The sequence below is a fragment of the Dendropsophus ebraccatus genome, chromosome 9 (assembly GCF_027789765.1).
Source record: "Dendropsophus ebraccatus isolate aDenEbr1 chromosome 9, aDenEbr1.pat, whole genome shotgun sequence".
In the NCBI taxonomy this organism is placed as follows: Eukaryota; Metazoa; Chordata; class Amphibia; order Anura; family Hylidae; genus Dendropsophus; species Dendropsophus ebraccatus.
Window position 1 is genome coordinate 97,014,421 of NC_091462.1, and position 15,944 is coordinate 97,030,364.

A 15,944-nucleotide genomic window follows, 5' to 3' on the forward strand; every position below is an offset into this window, starting at 1 on the left:
CCACCTCTTTGCCTCACGTAACCTAAAAGCAGAAGCTTCCTATACGCCAGCACCCAGGATGCAACAAAAGAGCAGAGGAACTTCAAAGTGCAGCCACGTAGTCAATGAATTAGTAATGAGGATTAGACACTTTCAAGGGCTCGGAGCTCAAAGCCAAGCTGAAAACTTCCCAAAAAGCTGCAGAGTAAAAGGTAACCCCGGGCTACGGGGAAATCCTGTGCTACGGAGTCCTGCTGAGAACTTCATATACAAGGGGTCAATTGTGGGGGAAATAACCGAGCGACTACACTATAACCAGAGGAAAGTGTGTGCGGAGAATACAGGACTGTGTGTATCGGTAATGTTACTAAAAACTGATGGTTATTTTTCATTGGGTGTTTGGCAAGGGTATACCTGTAGGCTGGGTTCACACTATGTATATTTGAGGCTGTATTTGGTCCTCATGTCAGGTCCTCATAGCAACCAAAACCAGGAGTGGATTGAAAACACAGAAATGCTCTGTCCACACAATGTTGAAATTGAGTGGATGGCCGCCATACAACCGTAAATAACTTCCATTATTTCAATATAACAGCCGTTGTTTTAAAATAACAGCAAATATTTGCCATTAAATGACGGCCATCCACTCAATTACAACATTATGTGAACAGATCCTTTCTGTGTTTTCAATCCACTCCTGGTTTTGGTTGCTATACAGCCTCAAACATACAGCCTCAAATATACATAGTGTGAACATAGCCGTATACTGTATGGAAATTACTTTTTTTCAAAGGGTTGTCCATAGAATAACTGTTTCAATCAAATATGGCCTGGATGATTGAAAACAGTAGAAACAGTACTCACCTACCCTGTTCCCCACACCATTACAAAGGATTTTCAGCCCCATTGTGCAGCAACACCTGGTCATGACACAAGGACCAAAAAGTCGGCATAATAACGACCTGACGAAGGTAAGCGAGCGCCAATTTGCTAGATTGCTGCTTGCTTACTGAGCCCATCACACAGCTTGATCATTATGCAGTAATAGGTTACCTCTCCATGCTCCTCGGCTACCTTTCATCTTTTCTGACTTCTTCTCGCGTTCCCTGCAGCCACCGTGGACACTCATGAGACATCTCTGGAGTGCCGAGCCGCTCAGCCAATCACTGGCTGAGACGGGACACAGCCACAGCCAGTGATTGGCTGAGCGCCTTTCACTGCAGAGACTGCTTCAGTGAACCGGGAGAAGCCTGAAGAACACTGGAGAGCGCGGAGAAGTAGAGCTTCGCAATCAGCAGCCAACGATTTTTAAACCTGCTGAAAGACAACGATCAGCAGAGGATGGGTTCCTCAGCTGATCGCCGTCTTTATTACACAGGGCCATATCTGCCCGTATGGCCTGATATGGCTGATAATAGACCTGTGTAATAGGGCCCTCAGTCACTGGGAACTTGTATGACCAAGGCCTGTTGCACAATGGGTCAAGGTCCGTTAGAACGGTGGGAAATGGTGCAGGGGAGCATAAGTACTGTACTGCTTTTAACCCGTCCTGGCCATATTTAATTGCAAAAGCTATCCTCAAACAATCCCTTTAACACAAACAGGGTTAGGGCCTTCTTTTTTTTGGATACAGAGTATTCTCACATCGGTCAAATACAATGAAAACTTTTTTTTGTACATTTGTATCCACAGCAAGATTCAAAATTGTATGCGCAATCTACACGGACTTGCAGAGGAATCTAACCTGCTGATAGCCCCCTATAGGGCACAGGGTGTCAAGGAAGAAGGTGTGTCTGTTGCTTTCCTCCTTGGCGCCGTTCCTATGCTGTTAGTAATGTAATCCTCGGTCCAGAGCACTGCCCACAGAGCGCGGATCCAACGTTGAGGTGGTGGATCCTTCAATGATAAGTGTCCTGACCTCTCTGTAGCAAGCGTTACACCTCTAAGCTATGAGAGACAGCTCTAGCATCCAATCAGGAGACGGCGAGAGCTGCGTCTCCAGGCAGCATTCAATGCACCTTACTATTGTAGTTTGTAACAGTAGTCATCCCTAGGACAGAGTTTGGACAAGGGCAATGCACTTGAAAAAAAAAACTAAACAAAATTTGGAAAAAAAAAACCAACAAACAGACATTTATTGCACCGTCCACAAAGTCTCCTCTGTGCTGGATGTAGGTGAATACAGAAATCTTCCCTTACTTAACCGTACCTAGCTTCCAATAAAAGCACATTAACTGGCCATGTAAGCGGCCCTCCTGGGGACAAATCCAACATGTATGATTTTTTTTCTCCCCAGACAAAAGCTTAAACCTCTGACAAAAATGTGGCCGAGCTCCAGCGAGTAACCATGGAAATGCCATGAAAAACGCTGGAGCCTGTACAGCAGACGCTGCTCTGACACTTTACTGCTAAAAAGCCTGTCCATGGCTGACACACTGACAGACATCACATAGCAAGGCCCCAAACGTGTAAAACCAGTGCCAAATGGCACCATACAGTGAACTGGGCACAGAATACTCCTGCCCACATAGCTAAAGTAAAACATGTAAACTGAGAACAAGTCTGGGGCACGTTTATCATAGGGAATGTGCCAGAAAATGAGAGGACTGTTTATAGGGGGGGAAAAAATACAATCAAGTATTGCAAGTGACGTGCAAAACGGCACAAGGACTCCATGACACTATAGCACTGTTATAGATCCAGGTCGTAAAGCGCACTTCTCCACACTCGTTCTAGTGATCGTGGAGGTTTGTGCACCTCCACTTATCAAACCTTCTGAGGATCCTGTGACATGTAACATGGAAACACTGGCTCCCAGTGTCACACTTCAATACATGCTTCTTCCCCACTAAAACCCCTATTACATGGGACAATTCTGAGGAACAAGTGAGTGCGGACCTGTCAGGACAGCACTCACTTGTACCTCCATTGCTGCCGGCGCTATTAGACATGCCCACTGGGAGCAGGTGAGTGCAGAGGGGGCCATAGGGAGGGCTCCCCAAATGATCTTTAGATCGTCCGGGGAGCCCACAGAAAGTAGCGGTGGTCTGCTGCTGCCACTCCTATTACACGGGTGGACGGCAGCAGATCGTTGCTAGGCTGATTGTTGTCTTTTGAACAGGCTGAAACACCAACTATCAGCTGACATTGTGCATGTCAGCTGATTGTAGACTTCTAATACACAAAGCGATTAGGTGGAGCCAGGCATGTCTGCCATTTTTGTTGGACCAAAAATCTGGCGCACAGTGATCAGCTATATACATGGCTCGGCACTACTCACCCTGCCAGAATGGCCTTTGAGTTCCGTATAAGACCGAATAGCACCAACAGGCATATGAAGACATGGAAGAGGAGAAGGCCCAGGTATCCCAACCACCTAGAAAGTAAGAGAGAAAAGCCATTTACTATACGCTTTGTTATAACATTGGAGCTATAAGATCAGAGATTGCGGCTGGCTGTAAAGTATAAGGGTATGCCTTATTCCGTGGCCACATGGCTGCCTACAGCACAGCTGGCCAGACACTAAAACTTTAGGAACTACAAGATCTTGGGTGTCGTAGGACAAGGGAAAATAAAACAATTTTTCTATGGCGTCTCAATTCGCCCACAATACGCAGACCTGTGGTCTGATAATATCCACCTGGTTACATTCACACATCCCAGATGAAGTGCTCGGCTGTGACCGAAAAACATTCTAGGACGACGCTTTCCTTACGCTTCACACTTGGGAGGACTGGGGATTTACCACTAGAATTTAGTCAAAGCCGGCCAGACGTGCTCAGGGATTTGATGGTTTAAGAAGCAGCGATACAATAACACTCAGGCAGACAAAATGCTTCACAGCGTCAGGACGGAGAAGCAGCCTCTAAGGTTACACATACGGGTAACGTAATGCTAGCCAAGACTATACAACCTGGTTTCTAAACTTTACACTCAAACGTAAACAGAATGCTTCTCAACTGGTGATAGAAACAAACTGGAAGGAGGTTACCTGTTGTGAATGATAGAAAAAGAGAAGGAGGGATCAAGAAAAAAGGAAGAGGGGGTGAAAGAAAGTGGGAAGTGGGAAAAAGAAAGAAGAAAAGAGGAAGATGCAAAAAAATATAAATAATAAATAATAATAATAATAATAATAATAATAATAATAATAATAATAATAATATAGAAGAGGTTGAAAAAATGAAAAAGTAGAGAAGGGGAAAATGGAAAGCAATGAGGAAGAGAAATGAGGAAAGGAAGTGAAAAATGAAGAGAAGCAGGATAAGGAAAAGAGAGAGAGGGGTGGAGGTGGGGGGAATGGAGAGAGGTGGGGGGGGGAAATGGAGAGAGGGGAAGAGGAAAATGAAAAGAGGGGGGGGGGAGGAAGCAAAGCGAAGGAAAGAAAAATTAGAAAAATGAAGAGATGCAGGATAAGGAAAATGGAAGGAAAAGGAAAATGAAAGGACAAGAGGAGGTAAGAGAAGATAGAGAAAAAATGGAACGAGAGAATGAGAGAAGGGAGAAAGGCAGCAACAAGAAGCGGGTGAGGGTGAGAGACAGACATGAAGGCCATGTTTTATCGATGAAGACATGTGGGTGAGTGAAGCTGTGGGGGCCGCTCCGCTAACCATGTGCAGCCATATTCTAGCTGTCAGCATCCATGATGAGCTCCTCCAGCTTGTCCCTCCTACCCTGCATATTACATAGTCAGTGTGGGATGGACATCTAACCTCACAAGCACGCTTGATCCATTTCAGATTACAAACCTGAGGACTGGCATTGCTTTGTCGGACAATACATTGAAGGCAACCAGTCTTCCCTGAATTGCCAAGCTTATTGGCAGGTAAAGGCTTGGTAATATAAAGGTTATGAATGTTCTTCTGCTATTAGTGAGTGAGAAATATGAGAAATGAAAAGAACCTTTAAGTTTAGGCTCCATGGCTGCCGTGACGCAGGAGGCACTGACTTACCTGTACCAGTCATACAAGTCCACCTGGGCCGCCAGATCATCCATTGAAATGTCTGGGTTCTTCCAGAAGGGGATGTCAGAGGTTTGCTGCACCAGTGTGTACAAGAGACCCTGAAGTTTCTGAACAATGTGAAGGTAATCTGTCTGCTTTGTAAACATGGCTTCCAGTTCTAGTAGATTTGGTTCCACTGTTTGGTTTAGAGCTATGGTGGTGTCCGTGACCTAGAAGAAACAGGGACGTTACAAGGGATTCACCATCCTATTAATGTACATTGTAACCCCTTATTGTACTACTGAAGAGATGAACAAGGTATTCCCCTCTATTAAAAAGAATGCACCACTACAGTATATGATAAGGCAGGCTCTAACCTGGACTACAATAATAGTCATTTACCTTTGCCCCTCCAACTGTTGCAAAACTACAAATTACTATCATGCCTGGACAGCCTTTGGTTGTCCAGGAATGATGGGAATTGTAGTTCTGCAACAGCTGGAAGACAGTAGGTTCCCCATCCCTAATTTCCACCTATACTCAATAATGATCCTAATAGACAAGGTCCGCTACTCATTCCTCCTTTACACACAATGGCTTTTTTCGGGCTCTGTGGCCACGTCCCGGTGAAAGGTTCCCTTTAAAGGGAACCTGTCAGCTGTATATCAGGCTCAGAGCTGCAGACATGGGCAGATAGCTTGTACATCATTCATACATGGCACTGAGGGGTGGGGGAGGGCAGAGGCATGCATGCTGCAACTCAGCCCAACCTATATGACACTGTGACTTAGACGTGAACTATGACTTTATATCTTTACAAACAGTAATCAGCTATATGTCATCTAATATATATCATTTTTTTTATATTTTTTGCATGTGTCTTATTGGCCGGCTTCTATTCTGCCCTAGGCCCATGGGTCAAAAGCCAGAGCTGTAATTTCCTCCGCCCTGCTGTGTCATCCTATCACAAGAGCCACTAAATGGAGAATCCCCATTAATAGACTTGCGTTATAGGTTTGCTCTATATCATATTCCCCCATATGTCTGTGTGGGTTCAGACTTCCAATTGAGGTTTCTCATATTCCCGATGGTCTTTCTATTAAAACAGGAAAGTGCTGACAGATGTAACTGCGGAAATCTGAAGCCTCTATTTCCAGGCTGCGCTTTTCTGGTCTGGGGTCTCATTGTTAGATTTTGTGACGTACATTAAGGTCTTGTTTGCATCACCCTTATTACCTCTATATGTGTATTCTGGGATAAATATGTTACATGGATGTGTTTCCCAGGAACAATACATACTCTGACACATAAATGTTATGAGGGGACCTTTCTTATGGCCTCCCTTTATAATCAAGCAGAAAGCCACTAACAACCAGCATCTCTCAATATGGCAACCCTGAAGAATCACGTATGACACGCATGGTTGCTGTGTAATACTACACGTGATGGCGACTTGGGAGCAAGACCTGTGATGGTCACTGTCATGCATACAAAAGGGCTTGTCTATGATGACAAGGGGTCAGATACACTGTAGAGTGACTGTTTCCCTGCCATGGTGGAGGTTTGTGCTCATACAAGCAAAATACCATGAAAAGCAAACATGTAGCTAATGTTTAGGCCCAGATGGACCCGAACCCAATATATTGCAATAGTTCTACAGGCAAAGCTCCCACATCACAGCATATACTGGGTTTGGGGGTCACATGGGCATAAGAATTCTGTGCATTTCCTGATACGATGCACGGTTTGTCTAAGAAGCTATAGTAACACTGAACAACAGGAAATCGGTGCATCCCGTTCATTGTAATGTGTCCCCGTCCACGGCTCAGGAAGCCACAGTGTACGGCGGACTTGTGTAAACTATCCACTGGCATCAATAAAGGCTCACAATGAATGGCAGGAGCTTGGCATTCACAAGAGGTGTGTCTGTCTGTCATATATATATATATATATATATATATATATATATATATATATATATATAATCTCACACAGAAAGGCGGACATCCCAGCCACCTGACACCATCGTGTTCATGCTATAACTAGCTGCAGAAACTGCTTACACCAGAAAGTCACAAGAGAGAAGTTGCACAATGGAAACAAAAGTCTGATGGTCTGAATACTGATGAATCTTCTGTTCCCTGTTTTCCGCTAGAGGAGAAGTCTGTATTCTGAGAATATCTACTAAGAGGTCACATGTGAGAACCCTGACCAATAAGCCACCCAGTGCCTGGATGTTCTTGGGTGGTAATCCCCCTAGTTAGGGTCCACTTCCTAGTTGGGTACATGTGCTGTTCAGAGCTCCAGCAAAGCTGGGTGACAACCCTGAGGGCGCTGAAATGGAGACTTTGTTGTCAGCCAGCTTTCACAGGAACAGATATAGAAGGCAAACAGAACTAGACAGGTTTGAGGTTATGTAGACCAGGACAGGTCCGGTAATAAACTGTTGGCAGTGCGTTCATTCGTCCGGGTGCTTAGTGCTAATGTGTACTGAATGGGAAGAGGGGAGGCAAGTCGCTGACAGACTCCTCTTACAATAGCTGACCCACACATGTGCAGGTTCATGAGAGCCAGGAGGCTTCAATACACATTAGACAGTCAGCCAATGCTGCCAAAATCTGCAGGTTTGCATGAATTTTCCTTACTGTGTATGGGAACCTTAGGTCAATGGAAATGACAATGCAGATGTGCACACAGCCTTATCCCTGGTGCTGGGTTAGGAGGCTGAGTAAATTCTCCTTCTATTCTGCAGTTACTGATCCATATCAGGACAGATAGGCGACTGCTAGTGTTGAGTGAACTTGCCAAAAGTTCAGGTTCGGCTACGTGTATCTGAACCTGAACACTCGCCACTTGACTCCCGACGTCTGTCGAAATTTGATGCGGCCCTAGGCAGTCCTATAGCAGTGTCCAACTTCTCCAGACACCGGGAGTCAAATGGCGAATGTTCGTGTTTAGACAAACATTGCCAAACCTGAACGTTGGCTCAACACTAGTGACGTCCTATATGGCTGTCGTTACAGCCCCTATAGCTGTTGTCACTCTGCTTTCCCATGCTCCAAAAAAATGGAAAATGGAGAAGCCAAGAGAATGGCCATATTGGTCATCAATAGGCTTAACAATGCTCATCCAGCTCCCCCAGACTCCAGAAATGGTGGCTTCCTCTAGTAACACATCCTCTGCATTTGTATCCGGTTTATTATATGTACACAAGCGTGGGAAAGCTGGGTGACACCTAACATGGGTGCTATAATAGTGACCATATACCGCATCACTTCTATGGCCCAGAATCAGTGGAACAGGATGTGAATAACCTTCGGTGTCTTCCATGGCGTCTGGCGGTCTGCAGCGCTCCGGTACACATGGATGGTGCACACTCCGACATATAGGGCACATTACACACTATGCTGAGCTTACAGCCAAAGCAAGAAGGGGGATGATCTATTTATTGCTACTAACCCGTTCCTGGATTCCTGCCACGGTACGGTTGACATGTCTCAGCGAATATGTCACTCTGTGGATGCCATCGCTGGTCTCCCCGTTGCCATAGAAACCCACAGCGATGCCAGCACTGCAAGGAAGAAACGGAGCAGAAATTACTTACCATTATGTAAAACACCTAAAGGAAAAGCTACGACGGCTGATCTCTGCAACCAACGCCAAGAAAGAGATGGCCGAAGCAGCAAGACAACCGCTGTGTAATACATCAGAGTCACGGCCTGCTCAGCCACACATCCCGTCTGGATACAGCAGCAAAACGTTTCCTCAAGGTTCCGGAAGGTTTATCTGCTGGGACTGGACAGGATCCATCTGCATTTCCTATATTATTATATATATATATATATATATATATATATATATATATATATATATATATATATATACACACACACACACACACATATATATTATAACCTATGTACAGAGCAGCAATATGATCTGGAATGTAGCTTTACCCTCGGAAAACAACAGGTCAGCTGTGAAAGATTTACATGGAAGAACCTACATGTGTTAATGTGCACAAGAATATCCGCTTACAGTCACCGTCCATGACGACTGCAATCATGACACCCGCTAAAGGTTAAAGGGAAATTCCAGTAAAAAAAAAAAAAAATTTTTAAAGTCAACTGGCATCAAATAGTTATACAGATCTGTACATTACTTCTATTTAAAAAATCTCCAGTCTTCCAGTACTTATCAGCTGCTGTATGTCCTGCAGGAAGTGGTGTATTCTCTGCAGTCTGACACAGTGCTCTCTGCTGCCACCTCTGTCCGTCAGAGGAAGTGTCCAGAGCAGAAGCAAATCCCCATAGAAAACCTCTCCTGCTCTGGACAGTTCAGTTCTGGACACGGAGAAAGGTGGCAGCAGAGAGCACTGTGTCACACTGGAAAGAATACACCACGTCCTGCAGGACACACAGCAGCTGATAAGTACTGGAAGACTTGAGGTTTTTAAACAGAGGTAATTTGCAGAGCTGTATAACTTTCTGATACCAGTTGATTTAAAAAACATTTTTTTACCAGAGTACCCCTTTAAGGCTATGTTCCCACAATATATAAACAGCCGATAATTTAAATGAAAAGTTGCATTAAAGACTATGGACAATGGCCGGAAATAAATGACATGAACATTATTTTGACGGCCATAGCCAAACAACGTCTGTTCTTTTCATGTTGTGTGAACATAGCCTAAGGTTAAATTCACACAGGATCTATGCAGGCAAAAAGTGCAGCATAAGAAAGTACCACCATTCTTATCCGCATACTGAAGACATTTTCCAGATGTCATTTTAACTCTTAGGGCCCTATTCCACCGGACGATCATCGTTTGCATAATCGTTAACGATCTCAAACGACCGCTATTGCGAAAGACCTGAAAACGTTCATTCATTTCCATGGAACGATAATCGTTACTTATGATCGTTTTTGCGATCGTTTTTTGTTTGCTATTTATTCGCTATTGCGAACGACCGAATGATGTCTTATTCAATGCAAACGATTTGCGAACGAGCAACGATAAAAATAGGTCCAGGTCTTATAAAGCGATCAACTATTTCTCGTTCGGTCGTTAATCGTTAACTGCATTTCAGCCGAACGATTATCGTTTAGATTCGAATGATTTAATGATAATCTGAACAATAATCGTCCGGTGGAATAGGGCCCTTATTGTGGACTGAGCAAAGAATTTTACTTCAATTGAAAAGTGAAGGGAAAAAAAAAAAAAAAAAAAAGATAATAAAAAGGAGGTCCTATGTAAAAACTGTGTGTTTGCTATACAGTCATTATGCAGACCATGTAGTCTGTAACCATGGAGACACATATGTCTGCATAGGAGGTGTATACACAAAAGAGTATAGGTGTATAATAAATACCAGTTTTATAGCTGCTTTTTTCCATGAAAAAGTGGTCCGGAATCAGAAACTACTAACCGTACTACAGTCTGTAGCTTCCGTGATTCACAGAGCTTAAGACTGCAGCCTTATGTTGGATACATTGATGTAATCCAGAAGTATACAGATTAAGGCCAGCATAGGTAGTACATGCTTCGTGACAACCATTAAAAGGAGATGTACCATTATACACCCATTCAAAAGATGATTTCTCAAAGATTGCAACATATCACCTATCTAAAAAAATAAGTATCTAATCCAGGGATGGGGAACCTTCGGCCTTCCTTCTGTTGAAAAGTTACAATTCCCATCATGTCTGGACAGTCTTTGGCTGATAGTAATTGTAGTTTTGTAACAGCTGGAAGGCCTTAGTTTACCCATCTCTAAATCGGTGGAGTGTGTGACTGGTTATCTGTGGCTGTCTTATAGCAAGTGAACAGATTGGTGGCCGAGCGTGCGCATGGCAGGTCCATTCACTAGGAGGAACTTTGTGATTGGCATAACCCCTTTAAGGGTAAGTTCTCACCTACCGTGGATACCTGCCCATTCACTTCAATGGGATGACATACTCGCAGCGGGATTGTCAAAGTCAGCGCCCTTAACCCCCGTGGCCCAGGTACATACTTTACCGGGTCCCTGCTCTGGCTTGCTTCGGGGGCTCCCTGGGCTCCGCTGAGCGGGTTGTCCAGACGATGGAAGCCCCCAAAGCAAGCCGGAGCGTGGAGCAGGCACAGTATGCTCTGGCCGGTGGGGGGTTGTTGGGGTTAACGGGGCTGCTGCTTACATATTCGCAGATACAATCAATGTCTTTGTTACCTAGATATTACCAGGTTCCCCTGAACCCGTTCTCAGGACAGGTCTCCTGACCGTCTGGGAGGTCATAAAACCAACCCATCTATGTCACAGCAGCTGTGCAGCCCTGGCCGAGCTCCTGCTCCTCTCAGGCCATTATAAATGACAGATTCCAGGATATGAAGATGATATTACTAGGACAGCGGCTGACCTAGATCAGGAGCGTCCGGGGCGTCGTGTGCAGAGAAAAGCCGGAGGAGTGCACCCGCCATGGCCGTCATATATTTACAAGTGACGCACTCAATATTCTCCTAATGGCCGGCCCCAGACCGAGCACCAGCTCCCAGATAAGAGGCAGATTAATGGAGCGGCCTTATAAAACCTGCAGCTGTCACATACATAGAGCACAGGGATAGACGGGGAAAGGAGATTCCTTCACACAGGCAGGTGTTATCCTGCACACGATTTCCTCACAAGTTAAAAGAAACCGAGTCATGTGCCCAATATTATTTTAAGACCTAATATTAAATTTTTTCAATCAATAGTACAAGCAATTTTAGGAAACTGTGTAACAGGCTTTATTTAGCAAAAGTGTTTCCTTCTGTACTCAGAAAGCTGTTTTCCTAGCTCCCCCTCACTTCAGAAGAAGCAGGATTTCTGTGTCCATTATGCTCTATGGAGAAGGGAGGGGCTGAGAGGAGTGAGCGGGCACAGAGAGGAGAAAAGCAGGGCTGTACAAAACAACACCCTGTAATCTTCACTCTCCAAGCTCCCAGATAAGCGCTGACCTTTCTGACCTGTGAATCCAGCATTTTATGCGCCCAGACAAACTTTCTCTAAACTATACAGCTGCTTCTCTGCTCTCCCTGCTTACTCATCCCCTCCCCCCTTCATAGGTTAGGAGGTTATCCGGTGGGCAGGAAGGGGGTGCTTGAGGGGCACGCCTCATCTATCATGATTTGTACCTGCTCACAGGCGGAAATCATGATCCTAATCTACACCTGTTGAAAGCAGGTATAGATTTGGTACACTGGGCGCAAGGTCCGGTACACTGGGTGCAGGGTCCAGAGCAGGAGAGGTTTTTTATGGGGGATTTCCTTCTGCTCTGGACAGTTCCTGACATGGACAGAGGTGGCAGCAGAGAGAATACACCATTTCCTACAGGACATAAAGCAGATAGGTATTGGAAGACTTGAGATTTTGAAATAGAAGTAAATTACAAATCTATATAACTTTCTGACACCAGGTGATTTGAAAACATTTTTTTTCTCTGGAGAACCCCTTTAAATTATAGACTGATCTCTTCTTGTTAACACACAGAAGCTTAAAATAAAAAGATTTTTTTTTTTTTAGGAGAAAATAAAACAGATGATGAGGAACTGAAACACAGTGTGTGTACATAACAAATTTAGCTTTACTGAGAAACCATAGTAGATACTGTCCATGCTCAATGAAGTCAGCTGCTAGGTTTAGGGTCCGGACTACATGGCTAGGCCAATGGTCAAATCATGGCCAGCCAGCTATAGCTAAAGCCCTCAGAATGCACACAGCCAAAGGCTGGTGGGAATGGGAATTACTGTTTTGCAACAAGTAGAGTCATAGGTTAAAGGGGTTATCCAGGGTTAGAAAAAGCACAGCTACTTTCCTACAAGGACAGCGCCACCCCTGTCATCAGGTTTTTCGTGGTATTACAATGCATTCACTTAAATTAGCAAGTGCAAAATTTGCCTGTATGAGATAGCTGTCAAAAACACTGAGAACGACCGCCCACTGGACTCTTCAAAAGAAGAAAAAATTTATCTTTTTGCACAAAATTTATAAACCAAATCAGTCTGCTCCTTCTGCGTTAACACACGATGCCAACTGATCGGACTGGATTTTAATGCCCAAGTTCCCTTTAAAAGAGGTTGTCTGCTACACTAAGGAGGAAAAAGATACACCACTTGACCAAAAGTATGTGAACAGTGTGTGTGTGTGTGTGTGTGTGTGTGTGTGTGTGTGTGTGTGTGTGTGTGTGTATGTGTGAACAGTCTATTCTGAAACCATAGATATGGGAGCCATCAAATTACATTACAATAGGTGGGAAATTGATGCAGGGCAATGGCTGTTATCTCAGTCAGCATTTCAATACAACCCAATAGGCACTAATATGGCTGAGGTCAGGGGACTAGACAGGTCATCTGTATTAAGGTCCGCTGGCTCTATTGACCAGTTTAATCCCATAGGGGTTGTTATGGTAAAAGAGAAAGGAGCTAGATGGTGAAGGGTAATTCATCACCGTGATGACTCTACTCTCACTATACTCACTGTACTTCACAACCATCCAGTCAATGACTATTACACTGACAGCTGTATTCGGCTACAGAAACTCAAACTGAATCAACTGCTTCCAAGAGAGGGCGCCACCACAATGTTGAGGGGTCAGGAGATGAGCGCTCACTAAGAGGAGGCTGTAATCTAAAACTAGATTCCCATGGACGTTCATTGTGTAACTCAACCTGCGGCTCTATAGCCATTGAAGAACTATAACTCCCATCATGACCTGATAGCCCAGTGTACTCTCTATACTTCTGCAACCCATTTCATTGCTCCAAAGTATCTAAAATAACAAGAATAAAGCAGCTTCAAACTGGTTTAGTTTTAAAATCTACTATTGCGTATGTACAGCTCCTATTCAAATCTGTGTGTCTCTATGGTTACAGACTACAAATAAACCTTGTGTAGTCTGTGGTAGTTTCTTTTTGTCCGTTAGTCATAAAGGGAAAGGGGGGGTGGAGACTATTGATTCAGACAAGTGTTTCTCAAGCTGTGATATTCCAGCTGTTGCACAACTGCCGGCCATCATGCTGGGAGTTGTTGTACTTTTGCAACCGACTGAGAGCCACAGGTTGGGGAACACTGGTGTAAATCAATTAATAACCGGAGGACTCTGAAATGTGTGTTTGCTTATATTCTGGCCATACTTACCACATCTATATATACACAGTGCCCAACATGCTCTTACATGCGGGTAACACGATTCAATAACAGGCTCAGTAACCAGATTATTCAGACATCTTTGTGCGAATGACAGCGGAGGGAGAAGAATCAATACCTTGCAGTTGAACACATTCAATTATGTAACATGCCCAATAAATGAGTCTGGTTTGAGGCTCTAAATTACTTTCATATTAGATTATCCTCTTCTGCATATGATGTAGAAAGCAGAGGTCCTCTCATATCAACATAGAAGGGCACAAGGTGCCTTTAGTCTATCTAGGAGACATAGACCATCATAGACCAGCTGGGCTGGAGGGATGTCAAAGAGAATGTGAATACCCTGCTAACACCCTGCCCATCACTCTTAGAGAGACCCCCTAACCCTGTCCTCTAGGACCCATCCTCTCCTGCTTTACCAAGATTAGAAAGAATATAAATGAGCTACTTTACCAAGGTCTACTCCTTCTCCTTATCAGTCCCACCACAACCTTAAAGAGGTTATCCAGGGTGTATCCTTAGGACAGGCCATTAATATTAAATTGGTAGCTGTCAGACACCTGGCTCCCCCACCCATCAGCAGTTTGCAGTGCTTGCACAAGCGCCATAACCCCTTCAAAGTCTTCAATGTTCGCTTGTCCTTGCATCACTATACTACTGGTAGTGGTGGTTCAAGGTACTGAGACAACAATACTAACTGGGGAGTGGGCCAAGAATTAGACCCCCCACGAATCTAGTAATATAGCTATATATACACCAGACAGACCACTGCTTTATGAGTAGAGTGGTGGTTTGTAATATAGACAATGAGCTGTCAACAAATGGGAGGGAAAGAGCAGCTTAACTGTGTATGGGGTTGATATAATTCACTGACTTTAAAGTGACACTGTCACCCCCCTTCTGTATAAGGACGTCTCTACACAGCTGTAAAGCCTAAACTCGGCCATTTTCATACCTCACTTTAGTATAGATTTCTTTGTGCTTGGTCCAGTAAAAAATGCTTTTTATCCTTGGTGGATTGTGCCACCTGGGCGGAGCTTCAGCAACACCAGGGGAGCACAGGGAGGTAAGCATAACGTTTTATATGCACCAGCAGCAATATATTAAAAAAAGCTTAATACTGGACATTAAAATGGTACCAATAAAAATAACCATGGTGCAAAAGAGGAGACCCCCACACAGATGGAGCGTCATTTAAAGGGTACAACCCATTTCACATTAACGCCCGACTTACTTGCAGTATAGAGGTACAGAATAGTAGCTCCCCGCTACCCCTACACTCTGACCCACTCGCTGTCTGTGTGTGTAATAGCGCAGGCAGTGAGCGAGAAACAAGTGAGCGCTGATCTGACAGGTCGGTGACTTTGAGCTTACTTGCTCCTGCTGATCGGCCTGTGTAATAAGGGCTTAAAGTGTACCTGTCATTATAACTTTCAAGTCTAAATCAAAAGTAGATGTAATATAAAGCAAGTTTGCAATTTACATTCATTTTTTTTTTTTTTTTTTTTTTTTTAGTTATCATGGAAAACACGGCACTTCCTATTTTCTGACTTTTTCTCAAAAAACAGTAAACAGAAAACAGGAAGTCCAGTGTTTCCCAGGCCATCTGAGCTGTCGCAGAGAGAAGGCAGTCATGTGACTGACACATTGAGCTGTGACTCTCTGTACTGGCCGGAATTCCTGTGTTTAGTCTATTTTTTTTTTCTGGTAAGTTCAGCTTTGTTTTACATCATGATAACATAATAATTAATGTATGTATATTAGTTTTATATGACATCTACTGGTGATTTATATTTCGATAGTTGTAACAACAGTGACACTTTAGGTTTGAGATTTAGGAGAATGCAAAATTTAAGGATTTAAAATT

The 15,944-nt window shown here is 44.0% G+C and overlaps 1 protein-coding gene across 2 annotated transcripts in view; it reads right to left on the minus strand.

Annotated features, from left to right (window-relative positions):
* The window catches only part of TTYH3 (tweety family member 3), an 83,733-nt gene that overhangs the window by 38,630 nt on the left and 29,159 nt on the right, over positions 1 to 15,944 (minus strand). For both annotated transcript variants that reach the window (XM_069983928.1, XM_069983926.1), the window contains exons 3-5: positions 8,379 to 8,490; positions 4,929 to 5,149; positions 3,260 to 3,355 (exon numbers count right to left, since the gene is read on the minus strand). In XM_069983928.1, the coding sequence (XP_069840029.1) occupies positions 3,260 to 3,355; positions 4,929 to 5,149; positions 8,379 to 8,490 (429 nt within the window). The remainder of the gene's footprint in view (positions 1 to 3,259; positions 3,356 to 4,928; positions 5,150 to 8,378; positions 8,491 to 15,944) is intronic.